At 38.9% G+C, this 18,516-nt stretch overlaps 1 protein-coding gene across 2 annotated transcripts in view; it reads right to left on the reverse strand.

Annotated features, from left to right (window-relative positions):
- Nucleotides 1-13,635: 13,635 nt before the first annotated feature.
- The window catches only part of stc1 (stanniocalcin 1), an 8,830-nt gene continuing 3,949 nt past the window's right edge, over nt 13,636-18,516 (reverse strand). The window contains exons 2-4 of one of the 2 annotated variants that reach the window (XM_015058009.1): nt 17,176-17,315; nt 16,838-17,049; nt 13,636-14,984 (exon numbers count right to left, since the gene is read on the reverse strand). In XM_015058009.1, the coding sequence (XP_014913495.1) occupies nt 14,690-14,984; nt 16,838-17,049; nt 17,176-17,315 (647 nt within the window). In that variant the 3' untranslated portion in view covers nt 13,636-14,689. Of the gene's footprint in view, nt 14,985-16,837; nt 17,050-17,175; nt 17,319-18,516 lie in introns of both variants that reach the window. The other variant, XM_015058008.1, reaches the window with a different exon arrangement.

Below are 18,516 nucleotides of genomic sequence, written 5' to 3' on the forward strand. Positions count from 1 at the left end.
ACAACGGCCGGGCCCCGTCCCGCTGCAGGAGAGCCGCAGAGCCCCCTGCATTGGCGCGGATGTTTTCTTCAAAGGGACAAGCAGACGAAGGAAAAGGCGCAGCGTTTTCAAAAGTTGCTACGGAGAAGTTTAAGAATGAACGCTTGTATTTAAAACAGTGTGGTCTAAGAAGTAGTAAAAACATTGCGCTTTACAAATAAAGGCAACTTAAAACGAGATGTCTGTCATAAAGAGCCGACTTTGTAAGAGAGAGCAGAGCACGACATAAGTCATTTTAAAAAGTACCCTAAAAATAAATTGATGCACCTGAGAACTAATCTAAACACGTTTGCATCTCATGAACTTATTGAGGAAGTCTTTGAGAGACAGAAGAGAGACATTAATCATAACGATAAACAAAACTCTTCCATATCATATATCAGTAGATCTAACAGCTGGAATTTATTCTGGGTTTGTGGTGATGATTGGCTGCTTTACAGTAAATAACTTGATCATACTTTTCTTAGCCCTGGGAATATTTTTCTCTTTACTGTCACATTTTGGTTTAAACCTGGAAAGAAAATGTCTTGCTTTGTGTTTGTGCTTTTTTTTTCATGCTAATATGTCGCCATAAGTAGTAAAACACAAATAAGACTTCAGGATTAAAATTTCAGTTCACTTTGGGGCAACGTCAAAGGAAAGCAGGCTTAACTTTCAGCCTGTTGGATAAAAGTAATTAGTGGTATATATTTTTAAGATCACAGAGGGACCTGAGAATTTATTAAAGTACAATTTTGTTGTCTCAGATAGAGTTGCTATCTGAGACAGAATTCATTTTAAGCTGTCATTTATTATAAAGATATCTAATAAATTTGCTTGGAATCCCCTCACATACTGATAGTATTAAAAAAAAACAAAAAAAACATCCAGGATATGTCTGTCCATTTGGAACATCTGCTTTGAGATTAATTATGAAACTGTTTTTTAAGTGAATGACCCAAAGGTCTTCCACAGCAAACTATCGGCTTGTATCTGTGTGTGTGTGTGTGTGTGTGTGTGTGTGTGTGTGGGCTGGAAGAATCTGTGCAGAGATTTGACAACCACAGATGAGAAACAAACACTTAGACACAGCTGTACTGCAAACTTGCGGTGCTGAAGATCAAGGTTTTGCTTTATGATAAATAAATGTTTCCTGACTGTTTACTTTTATCAAACAAGTGGATTTGAACTGTGACTACTCCTATTAATCAGCGTGGGTGAACACATTGTTCCCATTTTGTGTTGCGACTTTTTATGCACTCAATCAGTGAGCAACCTGTATTTTATAGTTTACAAAAATCGGAGATGTGGACAAGATAAGTAAGGGCCAAAATGTGAATACAGCAACACCTAAAGAACTTTGTTGTCAGTGGTGGATATTCTGCTGGGTTGTTATGTATGAAATGTTTAGTGGATACAGATCTGCACCATCCTTTCTGTGTCTCATGCATCTTTGAATTGATCTGTTTAAGTTTCTTTTTTATGTCATTATTTCCATTTGTGTCTCAGTATTTTTTTTTTTTACTTGAGATGTTGCAATTCATTTTACAATGGCTCATAGTTGCAGGCTCTCACGCACTTACACAGTAACAACGAAAAGAAAAACATTCATATACACAAGCACTATCAGCCCTTATTTAGGTCAAATTAAAATGAAATAGTTAAAATGAAATTGTCTATTACAACTGTGTTTGTTTCATTTAACAAATTACTAAAAACCAACACGGTGTTTAAATTTAGAGCTTACTTTACATTCTTTAGCAGCTCTGTGCAGAAGGATCCTCAGAAGCATGTCCTAGCATTTAGTGTTTTCTCAGTAATTTCACAGTTTCATACGCACAATAGTCATGCCGAGCACAGAATTCTGAGACAATGCAGAACATTATTTCCCGATTGGCCCAGCTATTTGTGCTGTCTAAATCCAATGATATGACATATAAATCAAGTTGCTTTGCTGTTGGAACATTAAGTGATGTTTTCATAAGCCACCACAGGATTTGATGACATGTTTTCTAGATTTTGAGAACTTGTGTATTCTTGACTGGAGCTTTAAATTAGCTGCAGCTGGATTATTTCTCTGACTCAGTCAGTTTTGTCTAGTGTACAACACTCTTGCAAGGTTTCATGAAAGTCTGATGAAATCTGAGGAAGCGTCAGAGCTGTCCTAGTTTAATACTAACTACTTCCAACAGCCCCTCCACATGTTAATGTACCCTTAGCAATGGTACTCAACCCTGAGTCTCCAACGTCAAAAATAGATTTACACACTCATTTAAAGTTCATTGTACTTTTTTTAAAAATAATATTCAGATGATATCTCTTCATATCTTGTTATGATAACAAATCATAGCAATGGATAACAGATCAAATTCCCGTTCTTTCTAAATGATCTTTCCAGAGGGCTGTTGTTCTCCGGGAATCTAAATGGATTCAGATCAAATTAATACACCGGTTGATTTATGTATTAATGTGCGAGATCAATCAGTTAGTTAGTTATGATGCAGTAGCATCATTTAATGTAATGCTAATAGCTGCTGCAGGCGTTTTACACTTTTTGCCAGGGTTTGCTTTAATTATTTTTCATTTAAATTTTTGGGCCCAGTTTATGCAGTTCAGAGTTTATTTTATTTTAGTTTACTTTGGTAAATGGCATTTGGTTATTCTGCCTTCACTGTCATGAGTGTGGATGGGGTTTTGTGTTTTGTTTCTTTAATAAGGAATCTAAGAATTTAAACAACACTGAGCTTCTAAAAGCCATTTTCTTTGTAGAAACCTACAAACCTTAACTTCAAAAGCGCAGATGAAAAAGAAGACTTTCTGCCTGACACCCAGGGCATTGCTGCGTATCCGGTTTGATGGGTTAATTACTTAATCGCTGCAACAGTGATCTCTGAAGCCTTGCAGCGGTGCTTTCTTTGTGAGTACTGTTGCTTAAAAATAATCAGAACCTTTCCTGTTGATTTTTCCCTCATGTCCTCTATCTGTAACATAAGAGGTACAGTTTACCACCAAAACCAGTAATTCATCATGCACAAAATAGGCGACTGACGGCAGCTGAAACAGTTGATGGGGTCAACTTACAGGGGGGGACAAATTAACCCAAACTCCCTACAGGCTAAAAGTTCTTGCTAAAATGTGTCAGCATAGTAGTAAACGTCTCACCTGTAGCGTGACAAGTAGCTCTGTGGCTTACATTTCTTACCTTCCTACCTACCCTTTGGTTTGCACAGACGTGTAGCAAACATGAGAGATGTCATTTTAGACAGAGCGAGCTAGAGGCTAGAAATGAGCTGCAGAGTGAGTGAGCGACGTGGAATACCAGAGTGAGCATCAAAAGCGTGATTTTTAATTTTGGAAAGTCGCTGAAGTGGAAGGCGATTGGTCAGTGCTCTACACTCAGGATTTGGCGCTCATTTTCAATACCCCCTGAAAAGCATATCAAATTGCAATCATCCTCATCTTAGATGCAATATGTTATAGAATAATAATTGGAATTGACTTTCTATTGTGATATTCAACAACTGCAAGGTCTCCATGCATTCTGCTAGATTTCCTTAAATAGAAAACCCTTTAAACTCATTTGAATAATGAACTGAACTTAGTGAACTAGGATTGATTGCAATGGATGCGTGACTGAGTTGAAATTAAATAAAGTGCCTCAAAATGACATTTATTGTGAATTCTACTAAGAATTTAATTCAAATATTGTAAAATGCATGTTTACCATGTATTGGTACAACCTAATTTCCAAACCAAGAAAATATTGTCATGCTATGCTTTGATGCTACCTAAGGTGTAGGAAGTAGAGAGCCCTTAAAACATCTGGATGTAGGTGGATCCGTTTTTAACGTTGTACACCTGAACTAGAAAAAAATAAGATGGTGAATAATTTTGACATTTGCTCTTTTTAAAGAAAAAGGATGAAAGATTAGTAATCCTTACTAATTATTTCATTTTAATTGTTTTGTGCCAGTTCCCAAAACCAACGCACTTTACAGAAAACTTCAATCAAATCCTTCGGATAGATTCCATGCCAAATATGAACTTTAATCGCAAATTGATCTTAGTTATCAAACAATACAGTCTAGTCGCATAAGACGGCAAAAGACGGCAAAAGACTGCAACAAGTAAATTCAGTTTAAAAACAAAAATCAAAGAAAGTTACTGAATAAAACTGAATTTTATCATAAAAAAAACATTACGTGGACCTGTTGTAAACCATACCAATGTTGATTACAGTGCTGACACCTGCATATCTGTGTTTCATTTGACATGTTTTGCAGAAAGGTCTGAACTTGATCTGAGCAGAATCTGCGAAACCCCGTTATGGCCACGAGATGTCGCTGCTGCACCGCGTCATGCCACATGGCCTTGTTCATTTGGTTCCACCAGCCGCTGTGGTGAAGGCGGAGTTTCACTGCAGGCACAGCACAGCTTCGTGAAAATGAATCATGAAAGAACCGGGGAGCCTAAAGCACTTTGCAAAGGTATTCACCCCCCTCGAACTGTCTCACAGCGGCAACAACAAACTCTACTATATTTATTGAGATTTTACGGAAAAGAACAACTCAATTTAGCACATGATTGAAAAGAAAAAAGGATGCATAGTTTTATTATTGTTTTTAAATTATCGTTGGCAAGAGTATTTACCGTAAAGGTAAAGGTAATTTTATTTATATAGCACATTTTCAGCAACAAGACAATACAAATTGCTTTACAAGAATTCAAAGGAAATACAAACAAAATAACAAACCAAAGGAAAGAGCAAAAGAAGAAAAAATAATCTAATGTTGATCTAAAGTATGAAAGCTAGGTGCTCCTGTTCAGGGTTGCTAAGTATCTAACTCCATTTCTGGGTTGGAAGAACAGGAGTCTAAAACGTATTTGCTAAGGTGGAGGCGGCCAAGAGAGCCACAACTCTGTAAATAGGAGAATCTGTCAACAAGGCAATTAATAATTCAGCCTTTATAGAAGACTATCAAGAAGAAAGCCATTGTTAGAAAAAAAAAGTGACTGGAATTCTTGACTAAAGTTGTCAAAACTTATATTTGGGACACATCAAACATCTGGAAAACAATTGTAATGGACTCATTTTTGGCCAAAACATGTGTGATGAAAACACTAACACTGAATGTGACTCTGAAAACACCGTGTGTACTGTGAAACATGGCGGTGGTAGCATCATGCTTTAGGCATACGGGGGACATGAAGCAGCAGAGTCGTATGGAACTCAAGCCATGCCAAAAAGTCTGCCAGCTGGATGACAACTCTAAGGTTACAACCAAAGCTTGAATGGTTTAGATAAACGCTTGTGTCCAAATGGTCCAGTCAAAGTTCAGACCTAAAGAACCTGAGGAAATGCTCGGGAATGAATGTTGACTGACACTCTGTCTAATCTGACTTGGCAAAGAAGAACGTTGGACGTGCAATTGTGATTGCAGCAAACCGTGATTCTACATTGGCATTACTTCCTTTTCAGATCTTTATCATTATCTTTTTCATTTTCCTTCCTCTTCAGATTTATTCACTTCATACTGCTCTGTCACATAAAATCCAAATAAACTTTGCTGAAATCGTGAAATCGGTGGTAGCAATGAGATAAAATAGAAAAGTTCCTCGCGTTGTGAATGCTTTTCTGCAGACACCTCATTTGTCTGTAGGACTGGATCCCTTTGAGTTATATGTTTGGCAGGTTCCGAGTCGAAAGCTGCATTAGATTTGAATCCAAGACAAATGCTTTTTTTTTCTCTCTCTCCACGCAGATGCTTTGGCAGAGATGGAACGTGCTCCGTTTCATCTCTTTCCCCCTGCCACTCCAGCTCTCTCTTCAGTAAAATTTGATCTAATTTTCTTTCCCGTCCTTGGGTATTTCCCCACAGAAATGAAGGGATAGTGATTGCCGGGTAGGATTGGAGTGGATCTAATCTTCCACTGCTCTCAGTCATACTCCATTTCACTGCACATCTAATTTGTCACAGTGCTGATGAATATGCCACAAGTTTCATGGGAAAGAGAAGGACATAATGAATATAAAACACACTGGGAGAGGGAAGAAGCAATTGCTGCACCGCACTAACCACAGCACATTGTTCATTTTCTCCATCAGATTGCTGACACTGTGCTTGCACTATGAGGACATTGCTTTCCTCCCCCAGAATTTGATCAAGAGGTTAAAACAATTGCAAACAATGCGGGTTCTGTTGCTCGCCCTGCATGGCAGAAGCAGAAGCACTACGATCGGTTAAGATCGCTGACTTCAGGACCGCTGTGTTTGCCCAAAGAGGGGAAGGCTGCGTCCCCGTAACGCTGCACAAAACGAGCGTGCCTCTGTGACCTGCAAGGCATTAAATGAAAAAGCTCTGCATGCACATCGATTTCAGGCACATGCATGCTTGCAGAAGGGTTATCATTCCATAGCAAAGAGGCCTATAAATTGTGTTTGATGGCTCAAATATAGCCCGGCATTGATTTGGAAAAGCTGTGACATCAAACAAATACATCCATATACACACACATGCACTCATCCCACGTGCACACGCCAGCAGATGGTATGAATTGCATCTGCATAATGACATTGTAATTTTGTCATTATTCATTATTGCTCTGCTTGTGATTGTCAGCGTGGTGATACACTCGGCAGCGGTCCAAGCAGCGAAATGAATAGGCAGGGTCAAAATTCTGCTCAAATGTTTCCTGGCAACGAGATGTTTCTCTGCGTTGAAAGCTGTAATTGCTTTTAAAAGTTGCCCACTACACAACTACAGCTATGTTACTGGGCTCAAAAAGAAAGAAAGAAAAAAAAAAACATCACAGAGAGACAGACTTTTAAAGAGACCACATGGTGAAATGAGAAGATGTTGTGTTGTGTCCGTTCCTCTTGTTCTATCTGCGGATTGAAAGCGGATGTCTCTTTAAACAAGGACATGATAGGATCAGCGCGCAGAGCTGCTGCATCACCTATCCGTGAGACGGGAGAACGGCTGATGAGAAAGCCCTTCAGGACTCTTCTCTAAATAGGCATGAAATTATATCTCCCTCTGACTGAGATTAGTGTTCACGGAGCCTCTCGCGTTCTGCCCCCTCTTTTTTCCTCAGGCTCTCAAACCAAACAGTCGCTCTGCAGTTTCAGCTGCTTTTGTGCTAAGTTTAACTAAGTTCATTTTCAGCTGGAGCCACTGTCTGTGTCCCCTCGGCTTCTTTCATGGAGTATTGCAGGATTTATAACACATGCTCATGGCTTGCGGTAAACCAGAGTGATTTATTTTTGTTCTAATTATTGATGCTTGATTGTGTAGCTGTTGTAGCATTCACCACAAAGAATGTAAGACTTTGTTAGTTTCAGGGCATGCTGCACAGAGCTCGCTGCCACAAAGTTAAGCTTTTCAAATAGAGTCTTTGGGAAGGCAGGGGGGAATTATGAAGATATGCAACAAAGTGCATCTGCAAGTTGCGGATCACAATCAAACGTGCAAAAACTTTCATTTTATTGTGTTTTCCTTCATATCCAAATTTGGTGTCGAGCTGAGAGCTATAAGATTAGGACTCCGTGGCAGGCTCGACATATCCGTGATCTGTTTGAGATCTTGACTTGTTGTGGAAACAGAGGGCCCCTCTGCAGGGTAATTAAGCCTGGCGACTAATGCCTACAGGAGCTCAAACTACATAGAGGAAGGGCAATTATATTCACATCAGTTCGAAGTTAAATGTTTTTAGAACAGGAATGAGACAAAGAGGCGGAAAGCATACGAAGCCAACGGAGAAGTGTTTCATTTTCCAGCAAGACAGTGACCCAAAACGTTCAACCAACCAGTGAAAAGCTAGTAGATGTGCCTCAAAAGACTCGGCGGTGAAAAGGTTCCTCGCAGACCTTTCTTATTCTTTTTTGTGAAAGGGAAAAAGTAGGAAAGGAAAAGGGAAAACTGTGTATTCCTTTTCTTTCGTTTCATTAATGTTTGTAGATGCAAAACAGTGAAATGTGAGAAAGTTCACCAGGTATGAACATTTTCCTAGCGTACGATACACCTTATATATTATTTCAGCAATGTGAGAACATGCTTAATGATGCCAAAAAAGAAATAAATAAGGAAAGATGACTGATATAGTCACACATACACACTCCTTGAGTTATTTACTTTCTTATCCTCTTTCCAGCAAAGGAAAGTGAATCAATCCTGGAATGAAAGAATTGACTGACTGACTGATCCAGGACAAAAACTGCAGAATTTACATTACCTCACACACACCATGCTCACAAAAGGATCCATGAGGATGTGAGGAAACTGTTTCTGTCATCGGTCTGTTACTGGTGTGCTTCGCTTTTCTTCTGGAGGTTGTGCTTCTGTCATTTGCTTTTTTTCTGTTGCTGCCATTGTCCATTTTGCATCTCGCGTATTGTTTCCAGTCTTGCCTTCTCTCCAGTTTCCCCTTAATGTTTCCACATTCTCAAAGAGGAAATTTATCATGCTTCCATAATCCTTCTCTGCTTTGTTGAGTCTGACTTTGTTTTAGAGTTTTAGCAGGTCAGCGATTACATAAGGCTAAAGTTAGATGACGATGATGATGCAGTGAGTGACTGAAACTTTTAGTTTTGATTCTTTAGAGCAATTTGAACTCACTTTCCGACCTTATATTAGATATTTACGAATGGTAGATTTCTAGCTGAACTGGATATGGAGTCATAGCTCAGGAAGCTGGAACGGTGTGTTTTCTTTCTTCCTGCTGCAAAGGAAATTGTGGGTTTCTAATAATTCGAAATTTTATTGCTGTTTTATGTGTGACACATTTACTGCAGAATCAATCATTTGTTACAAGAGACGACAAACAGTTATTAATACCAGTAAAATACGGACAAAATGAACTCTATGGTATTTGTGCCCCCCTCCCCCCCGCCCCCCCATGTTTCCATATTTGTTATGTTATAACCTCAAACTTCAAGTGATAATTTAAATTTTCTGTGACCAACACAAAGAATGGCAAAGTTAATAACAAAAAACGGAATTTGCAAATTTATATCCAGCACCACCTCAGTCGGAAATGTGTAAAACCACATTTCAACACAATTAGGGCTCTAAATCTTTTGAGATATGTCTTCACTGACTTTTCACATCGATGGACTGAAATTTCTGCCCATTATTTGCAAAATGGCTCAAGCCCAGTCCATTTTAGATGGAGAACCATTGTGAAAAGCCATTTTCTGGTTTTGCTGCTTCGCAGATGGAAGGGATTTTGCTTTTACCTCGGCAGAATTGTTATGATGCATAACCTTAGCAACAAGGTATTGTTTGCTGCAACCCGGACTATGTCCCCAAACCTCGGAGGAGTTGAAAACTAAGCTTCGTCGATGTAGACGAAGCTTAGAGCAGGACAGAAGCAGAGAAAGAGGAGAAGGCTCAGACCATCTCTTCCTTTCATTATACTGGGAAAAGGACATGTGTCTGACTCCGATGTCTCTCTCAGCCCAGATTTCCGAGCTTACGAACAGACAGAGATTTAAAGAGAAGCAGCAAAAGTAAATGAAGTGGATTAGCAGTGCTTGCCAACATATGATTATGTCTTATAAGAAATATTATCCCCAATTGGCAGATTGTCTTTCAGAGTTGCCCTGTATTTAGTCCCATCCATCTTCCCTTAAACTATGTCTATATTACCAGCTAAATCATCCCCACTGGATGATGCTGAAACCATCATGTTTCACCTGAGAGGTGGTGGTGTGTCCAGAGGTGTGTTAGTTTTCTCACACAAAAGGTGTTTGGCATGCAGCTCAAAAAGTTCATGTTTTTCCACGCCTGATCGTAGCTTTTCATCCCTACATATTTTTATTGCATCTCCATCGCAACGTGTGGAAAAACCGGAAACCAGAGTTTCCCCAACAATGGCTTTCTTTGTGTTCCACTAACAGTGAACAGCTTCTCCCACCTTAATTGTGAATCTCTGGAGCTCCTCCAGAGAGACTTGACTGCTTCCCTTGACACCGTTAAGCAATTGGTTGTCCTGGATTTTATTTAGGAGTGTTACAGTAAAAGCAAAATGCCTTTTTTTTTTTTACATAAAGTGTATTATAAAATGTAATAAAGTTTGCAGATGTAACATAAAAACAAATCTGAAAAGGTCAGGATAAATAAATACCTCTGAAATGAGCCGTATACAAAGATCCCACCCAGTAAGTCAGTGAAACACTGAGGGTTAAATCGCTTTGCTTCTTCAGGATTGTTTGTGGTTTTCCAATGAGACATGGGAAAATATACCCTTTCCTAACCAGCACAGTTTGATAGATATACAAAAAGTCAAATTATAGACGTTTGAGAGAGCGTGAGAGCAGCTCAAAGGGAAGAATTAAGGCCTGAAGGACTTTGAAATAGTAGATGTTTTGTGCAAAAGGTGCCTTAAGATGAGTTCATATGAGTTAAACACGAGCAGAACCACACATTCCACACAGCGTGCTAGATTTGAGAAATATTTTATTTCTTATCAGCAAAAGACACACAGTTGATGCATTTGTATCTTTTATGACTTTTCAGTACAGAGGAAAAACCCAAACATATACACAGTGTGGGCATATATGTGTATGGGTATATTTTAAAGTGCAAGTGATTCACAAGGGTTCATCATGCGTTACATAGAATCTGTTTTGAGGAACTTCAGTGATCCATAATAGAGACACGCTTTTGGATCTGATATATTTGAATCTGTAAAAGTAAGCGTCGCTGTTGTATGGAAACGAAAACAGACTTTTACTAATCACTGAAGCTTTTCAAATTAAAGCACAACAATCTAGTTCAAGTTTCGAGGGGAACGAGTACCATGAAGCTCCAGAAGTGAGAAGAGGGTTTTAGTTTCGAGTAGTAACAGGAACAGTCTGACAAAGCTCACCACGGGCCAATTTAACAATGCTCCAGTTTCATCTTAAACTCTCAATACCTGGATTAAAATGGAGAAAAGAAGGAATTTAAATAAAAACCAAGACAAAACTTCTACGACTTTGAGCTTTCTGGAAAGCTTTCATCGGCCGACTCAGGCCTGTCCTTGTCTGGAGACATTCAGTATTCAGGTACATTCTCTAAAATTACTGTTACATTTTTACTTGGTGAGGAAACAGTCGATTTGCCCTTGCCAAATGAGTCCGACATGACAGAAAAAAAAATAAAATAAATATGAAGACACGGATCAACAGTGAGACGTCTAAAATGACTGATGCCGAGCTCGTTGTGTGCTGACAGGTTCCAGCATCATACAGGGTAGTTTTAGCAGCAGCTGTTGGGTTTTGGATTTACCCATGGTCAACAAAGATACACACAAATGGATCAAGAGGACATGAAGAAGCCCTGACCCCCTCAGGATACGCGGTATTCAAACTCATCTCCATTCACTGGGTAAGTAAAATATGCCTCAGTTGCACACATGCTGAATGTTTTCAATGCCCTTTATAGTGGTTAAGATGCAAAGTGCAAATTCAAAATAAAATACAAGCTAGTATATACTACAGTGTCACTATAGTTCTTAACTACCCAGTATTTCTTTCGGAACGTCTCCCCCCTCCCCGCCCCCTTTCCCCTTCTGCACAGCATGACATGAAAGAAGCGCTCCTGTTCACAGAACAAAAGAAGAACTGGTCTAGACAAAGCACGGAAAAAGAAAGCATCATAGAGGTGCGATGCCTTCACACCGTGAGTGCAGCACGAGAGCACGCGCATGGTGCAGCTTTACTCACGCAGCGTCAGCTGGCCATGCATGAGCTAAAGATCAATTTCTGTGTTGCAGTGAATCCTTTGCAAGTGATTATTGCATAGTTTGGAATTCTTAGCGTAGCTCATAAAGTGAGACTGAAAAATAAAACTTTTTCTTTCCAAGATCTGTGCTTCACTCTAAACAATCCAAGACAAAATTGTTCTTATTGAAAAGAGACAGCCATCAGTTCCTTTAATGAAGCCAAAATAAAAATTATATAATAATAAAAGAATCACTTAAATATAAAAACTATAGTAATCAAAACAATTTGTGGTGTTTAGTATTTGAAATAATTGATATTCTAAATCAAACTTAAATTTAGGTAGAAGTTCGCTTCTATACTGCCTTCTTTGAGGTGCACGTTTTTTAATAAGTTGGTCTAATTGAGCTAAACTTACTCCACTCTAAGCCAACAGAAGCCGTCTACTAGAAGTCCACAGTGCCAAACCATAAGCCATCAACCGGGTTCTAATTAAAACAAACACCAGCATGAAGACCCTTCTGAGTGGCTCAGGGCTAAACCTATTCAATCTGAATTATTGTGTTACTGTAAATGAGCCGAGTTTAAAATACAGTCACTTAAGATTGACTGGAAGATTTCATGTTGTGGTGAAAATGAGAGACGCATCATAATATCAGAAGAAGCTAACGACGTTGTTACAAAACAAACTGCCTTTGAAATGAGTTCAGATAAATATGTGAAGTTTGCCAATTTGAATACAGCGAAAACGATGCATTGGTTATGCCGGCCAAGTATGCTAATGTACGTCTTACGAGCAGTATGATTTCTTCTGAACGTAAATAACAAATGTCTTCCCCCAACAAGACGGTTAGAAACTATTTTTTTGTTTTGTTTGGATGTCTTCTTACTTCATAGTTTTTAAGAGAAACTACCATAATCTGCTAAAATTGGTGTTTGCAGTTCAAGGACCATTCGTCAAAATCAGTGACAGAATAATGAATAGTGCAGAATATTCCTGAAATAATTCATACATTAAAAAATATATATATATACTTTTATGATTCCAAAAAAGCACATGCACAAACAATTGCTCCAAATGGGGATGCAGACAAATGTAGAGCAAGTAAAAGACACTAACAAATGCTCCCTAGGCTTTAAGGTCACTGCAGATTTTGATTTTCCTTGCAATCCAAGGAATATTAGCAGCTGTGGCTGATTGCCAGAGGGACTTTTAATGTATATTAAACAGAAACATTTAACTAATGGCCACAGCAGCAGCGTCTAAAAGCTAACAAACATGGCCACCAGATATAAATCCCACAACTTTAAAGGCAACAGACGCTAAACTGCAACTTTTCTAACTTCCTGTACAAGTTAGCTGTCCTGCACCGTGGAAAGTATGTTCTAAATGTGGTCTGTGAAAAGTGCTATAGAAATAAAGTTTACTTACTTACTTACTTACTAAATGTGTCATTTCCCTTTATGCTCTGCTGTTTAACCGTGCTATTCAGAATAAAGACATTTATATGAATATTCTGATTTATTTGCTGACTTTTGTTCAAAACTAATGCTACGTCGCTATGTGCAGAGTAGCCAGACATAGCAGCGCATCACTTTCTATGAAAACCAGATTATAGATATAGTGTAGATATATTAGGGAACACTTCATTAAAAAAAAAAAAAGAGTACTTTATACTGGTGTTTGTTTTACTGACTTAGTTATCCATCACTAAAGTGCACAATGTTCTCTAAAAGTGGACTTCTAGCAAACCACAACAGCAACTTTTGTTTTAAAACCAAAACAGTCTCTTGAAACGCCCATAAATTAAATCACCTGACCTGAATGACCAACCTTGTTCCCCTATGGCCAGCACAGAGTCATGACATGGGTCCCATTCAGTCACCAGAGTGTCATCTCACCCCTCTCTCTCTTTTTTTGGCATAGAGCTCATGTTCAAATAGGAGTCATGTCTAAACTGCTAGTAACTGTAAACTATGCAAAACTACAATAATGCATAACATAATAAAAACATTAAATAATATAGTAGGAAAATAAATATCATCAAGGCTTTTTTTTGTTTGTTTGTTGTTTTTTTTTTTTTTTTAAATAATCAGTCTCTATCTTGATACAGGAAGTCAGTGTTACATGATTCACTTCCGAGAACGACGATCACCGCAGTCCAAAGAGTTGGCTGTTCTCACTCTCAACAGTGAACATGTCATTCAGCTACTGCGCGAAAACATTGCTGCTCCGCGCTCAGTTAAGAACTAAACTGGTCCCGCATGTAGCTCAACAGTCTTATGCATTGCAAGTGTCTGGATATAAGATATTTGATAGACTTGGCCACGACCTGGACAATCTTTTTTTTTTTTTTTTTGCCGTCAGAAAATAAATCCTAAACTCTATGTGATATATATATAGCTAAACGTAATTTTGGTATTTTTTTGTGGCATTCAGGGCAGTTTTTATGTGTTTTTTGGTCACTTTAAGGTAACCTCTCGAAGGTTCTCCAGAAACCTCTACAGACCTAGTCCATATGAGCGCTCTTTTAGAGGGCAGATTATGGCTGTCTCATATAAGTTAGTATACAGTACATTTAAGTGTTATGTTAAGTGCTATGACACTCATATCTCATGCTCATAACATACATCTACCAAAAAATTTCAACCAATGATAGTCAAACCACTGACTTATATTCATGAGCGAATTTTGAATAACGACACCTTGTTTTTGTCGGCCACATGTTCAACACAGACTGTGAGCAGACGTATTTGAAATCAGTCAATGAAAGACGGGTTCACTCAAGCCTAACATGTAGGATATACAATATAACAACAATCAAACTGATATCAACTGTATGGGTGGTCCGGTATTCCTAAGAGGTGCATGTTTCAACAACTTCCAAACTAGTAGAGACACAGATTTCATCACCGCTGGGGAATGACCGAACTTACTGGGTGGCTATTTCTTAATCTGAGCCGAAGTTAGGACCCGTCGCTGCCAGGGCGCTTTTTGCCTAAATGGCTAGCAGAGTCTCTGTTTCGCAGATTAGGCTGGATCTTGTACATGTTGGGACCCATGGACCAGCGCCAGCGGGTCTCCGCGCTAGTCGGGACGACTGAGGCCGCTGCCCCGGCGGTGGATGGGCAGGGCTTGTTCTGCAGCAGCTGAATGAGCATGGTCATCTCCGGGCCCAGCCGTGGCACCATGCTGGTCCTGATACGGTCAACCGTGTCCTCATCACAGTCCATCAGGCTCTGCAGAAGCTTACCATAAAACCTAGGACAACAAAGAAACAGAGGATTTTTCTTCAGAGATTGCAACATGATTGGAGAAAAAATACAGAGCACACGTGCATTTTTTTTTTTGTCACGTTAAACCTCTAACATTGATGCATTTTAATGGGATTTTATTAGATCAGCACAACATAGTGCATAATGGTAAATTACAGTTGTAATCAGCTCCTTTAGTTGGACACTTCTAAATACAATTGAGTGCAACCAATTGACTTTACATAGTAAATCAAAATCTCATTATTATCTTTTCTATGAAAAATACTGCATTTACAGTCAAAGACAGTTAGGGCACAGTAGTGGGAAAAAACTGAATCATGAAGATCAATGTCAGAGATAAAATTAAACATCTGACAGAGGATTGTTCAATCTAAAACCAAAAAAGGGAAAGAGTGACGGACACCTGCACCTTGACCAAGACATGTCCCTCCCTGAACTGACAAATCTCTCAAACAGCATGAGGTCTAACCTCTGGGGGAGCTGCAGAGATCAACAGTGCAGGTGGATCACCACTGCTCATAGGCGTGTCACGATAAATTCAGCTGGATGATAAATTGTCCCAGAAGTTATTGCGATAAACAATAATATTGTTGTTTTGAGACCATTTTCAACCAATGACCATCATTGGTTGAAATTTTTGGTAGATGAGGTTGTTTTAATTTATCATTAATAGATTTGTTTCTTACTGCAACAGGCCTAACTAGCTGAGAACTCTACAAATTTGGCCCTTCATGGAAATCTGGCAACAAGAAAGCTATTGTTAAAAAAAAAAAAAAAAAAAAAACGCCACATAAAGTATATTTTGCAATTTTCCACAGAACATACAGAGGACAGTAAACACCCAAATGAATGTGTTCTGGCCAAATTTGACCAAAGTTGGACTTTCTGGTATTGTGGAAGCAAAAACTTGAACAGCATCCTGAAGGTGAGGCAGCAGGTCGCATCATCATACGGTGGGAATACTTTTCTCCAGCAGGGACATGTAAGCAATCATCTCAGCCACACAGCTAGAGCTGTGGCATAGTTTGGATCAATGTGTATTCATATATAACAAATGGCCTCAAAAATTACTTGAGTCCAATTAAGAATGTGTGGTAACTCTAAAATGAGGTAAGACCTCTGTTCACAGAATATTAAAAAGCAACAAGTCTTCAGAATGGATCTTGAGATATTTTGCAAAGAAGACTTCTACTTCCCAAATGTACAAAGCTAAAAACATATTCAAGTTGTTCTTTTTTTACTCCTGTAAATGCAGCAAATGCTGGTTCTACAAAGTTTTGACCCAGGGAAATTAAATGTATCTAAATTATAAACAGAAAAAAAAAAACATCAGTTGCTTACAGATCCCAAATGTGTTCTACTTTCGGTTGATCTGTCACTTAAAACTGAAATGAAATATTAATTTCTAATTTTGCAAGCAAATATATATATATATATATATATATATATATATATATATATATATAAAAGGTAAACATTTGCAACACGTTGTAAATTAATTAAGTGTTCTTTTGTCTTTCATTTGCATTCATGTCCATGCTGTGTTATCTGTTGTCGTGCGTATGGGAGTAACAAAACTGCAGTTCTAGCCCTGACTGAGTCTCGCGCTCCACCCTCCGATTCTTTTGTGTCCACTCCTAAACTGCAATCCAGCATGTATTACAGCAACAAAAGGAATGAAAACATCCAAACTTGATAGTCTTGTTTGATTCTGTCGTACGGTATGGAAAATTACTTAAAGAAAACAAAAAAAAGATCACAGGAAGCTTCAGAAATAAATAATAAATTCAGTGTTAAGCTTGTTAGACCAAGGGGGAAAAGGCGAAGGGAAAAGCTCACCTATTGGGGAAATGACTTGGCAGCTGTGCAACTTCACCAATAGCATCTGGGTTGGCTTGGGCAACGTTGCAGATGCCCAGCCTGCTGTAGCACTCCTCCTGGACTTCGGTTATCATTCTTTGGAAGGTGGAGCAGCGGCGGATGGTGGGGAATGCCTTGGAGATGATGCCGTTGGCGATGCACTTAAGGCTCTCCTTTACAAACGCTTTACCCTGGAAAGAAAAGAGCAGGGCTTCACACGTTCTCATGTCCTGCACAGTTACACCCATGTAATCTGACCCAGCAAGCAGCAATCAGAGAGAGGAAGCGGTAGAGAAAGAGAGATTTAAAGTGTGTACCTGAGTGTCAAATTTAGCAGCACTGTACAGGAAGGACTTGCAGATGTCATGTAAGCCATCTGTGTCGCACGTCGAGTTTTCCAGGCAAGCGAACGCTCCGCAGCCAACTTGGAGGGCACTGTTGAGGCAGCGTGCCACATCTGCTGTGTGCACAGAGAATGATCTGTCAGCATGGGAACCGACAGCGGGTTCACTGGGAATCACTGAGCTCATTACACAAGAGTTGCCAAGGATTCAGCAAAAAGAATGCAGCCAACAAAGGGGAATGTTTCATACTTTGGTGGTTCACAAAAGACGTACAGTCACTCAAGGCTGAAAGTGCCTTGACTGGAGTTTGGACACCTTAAAGCTCCAAGAATCTCAGACTCGGTCTCTTTGCAGGGACTACCGTTCGGCTCTTTTAAGTAGCATTTAAATGACGAGGACAAGGAATAGCAAGGCTGTAGATATATCTCTGTATAGCAAATGAAGACATATCCTGAATGTTTGAAAATCAGTTTTAAATGTCAAACAAAACTGAGCCCTTCAGAACCTGCCATCAACAATTAGCTCAGCTTTGATAGGTGGAATGGATTTTATACATGTAGAAATTATTAAATATATATATTTTTAAAAATGTTGCATTACTCATTGCAGGAATGTTGCGTGACTAGAATAGTTATTAGGCTGATGAGGCAAACAATAACCCCAATATTCAAATTCTCTGAAATGGCACGATCCTCAGCAATGTTCACTCATTAGATATTTGTGCCAACAACCCAAAAAAACCTGAGCTTGGTCCACAGCTGAAATTTCACATTACCCATCAGAACAAAGCAATAAAGCACATTGCTGAAAATCACAATGTCGACTTCTTCTTAATTTTTGATTCAAGAATCCATGGAGGAAGAGGGACTCAAATTCTACCCAACTGAAGAGCCTGCGCTCTCTTTGCAGTCATCTGAATCAGGGACCCTCTGTGTTTGACCCGAGTCAGATAAAGTGTGCCTGGAATAAGGGGCTCAGAAATTACTCTGAAAATTCAGCTTGCCATTTAAAAAAAAAATCTTATGATGATGAAGCAGTTTCTGCAGGAGTGAATGAGCATCCCTGTTCCCATTTTCTTTGTATCGTTGAGCTAAAAAAACAAAAAAAAAACAAACAACACCCAAAAAAAAAAAAACAATACAAGATTTACATTTTGCAGTGCGTTTTCCTGCAGAATCAGGATTTTGATTCACCACTAACAGATAAGAGATTCCAACTAATAGGGTTAAATGATTGCATCTAACCTCCCCACCCCCAGTGGCAGGCAGGCTTTTTTTTTTTTTTTTTTTTTTTTTTAAAACAAAGAGAAAAAAA

The sequence above is a fragment of the Poecilia latipinna genome, unplaced genomic scaffold (assembly GCF_001443285.1).
Source record: "Poecilia latipinna isolate Pla-1442-1.1 unplaced genomic scaffold, P_latipinna-1.0 Scaffold1507, whole genome shotgun sequence".
Lineage (NCBI taxonomy): Eukaryota > Metazoa > Chordata > Actinopteri > Cyprinodontiformes > Poeciliidae > Poecilia > Poecilia latipinna.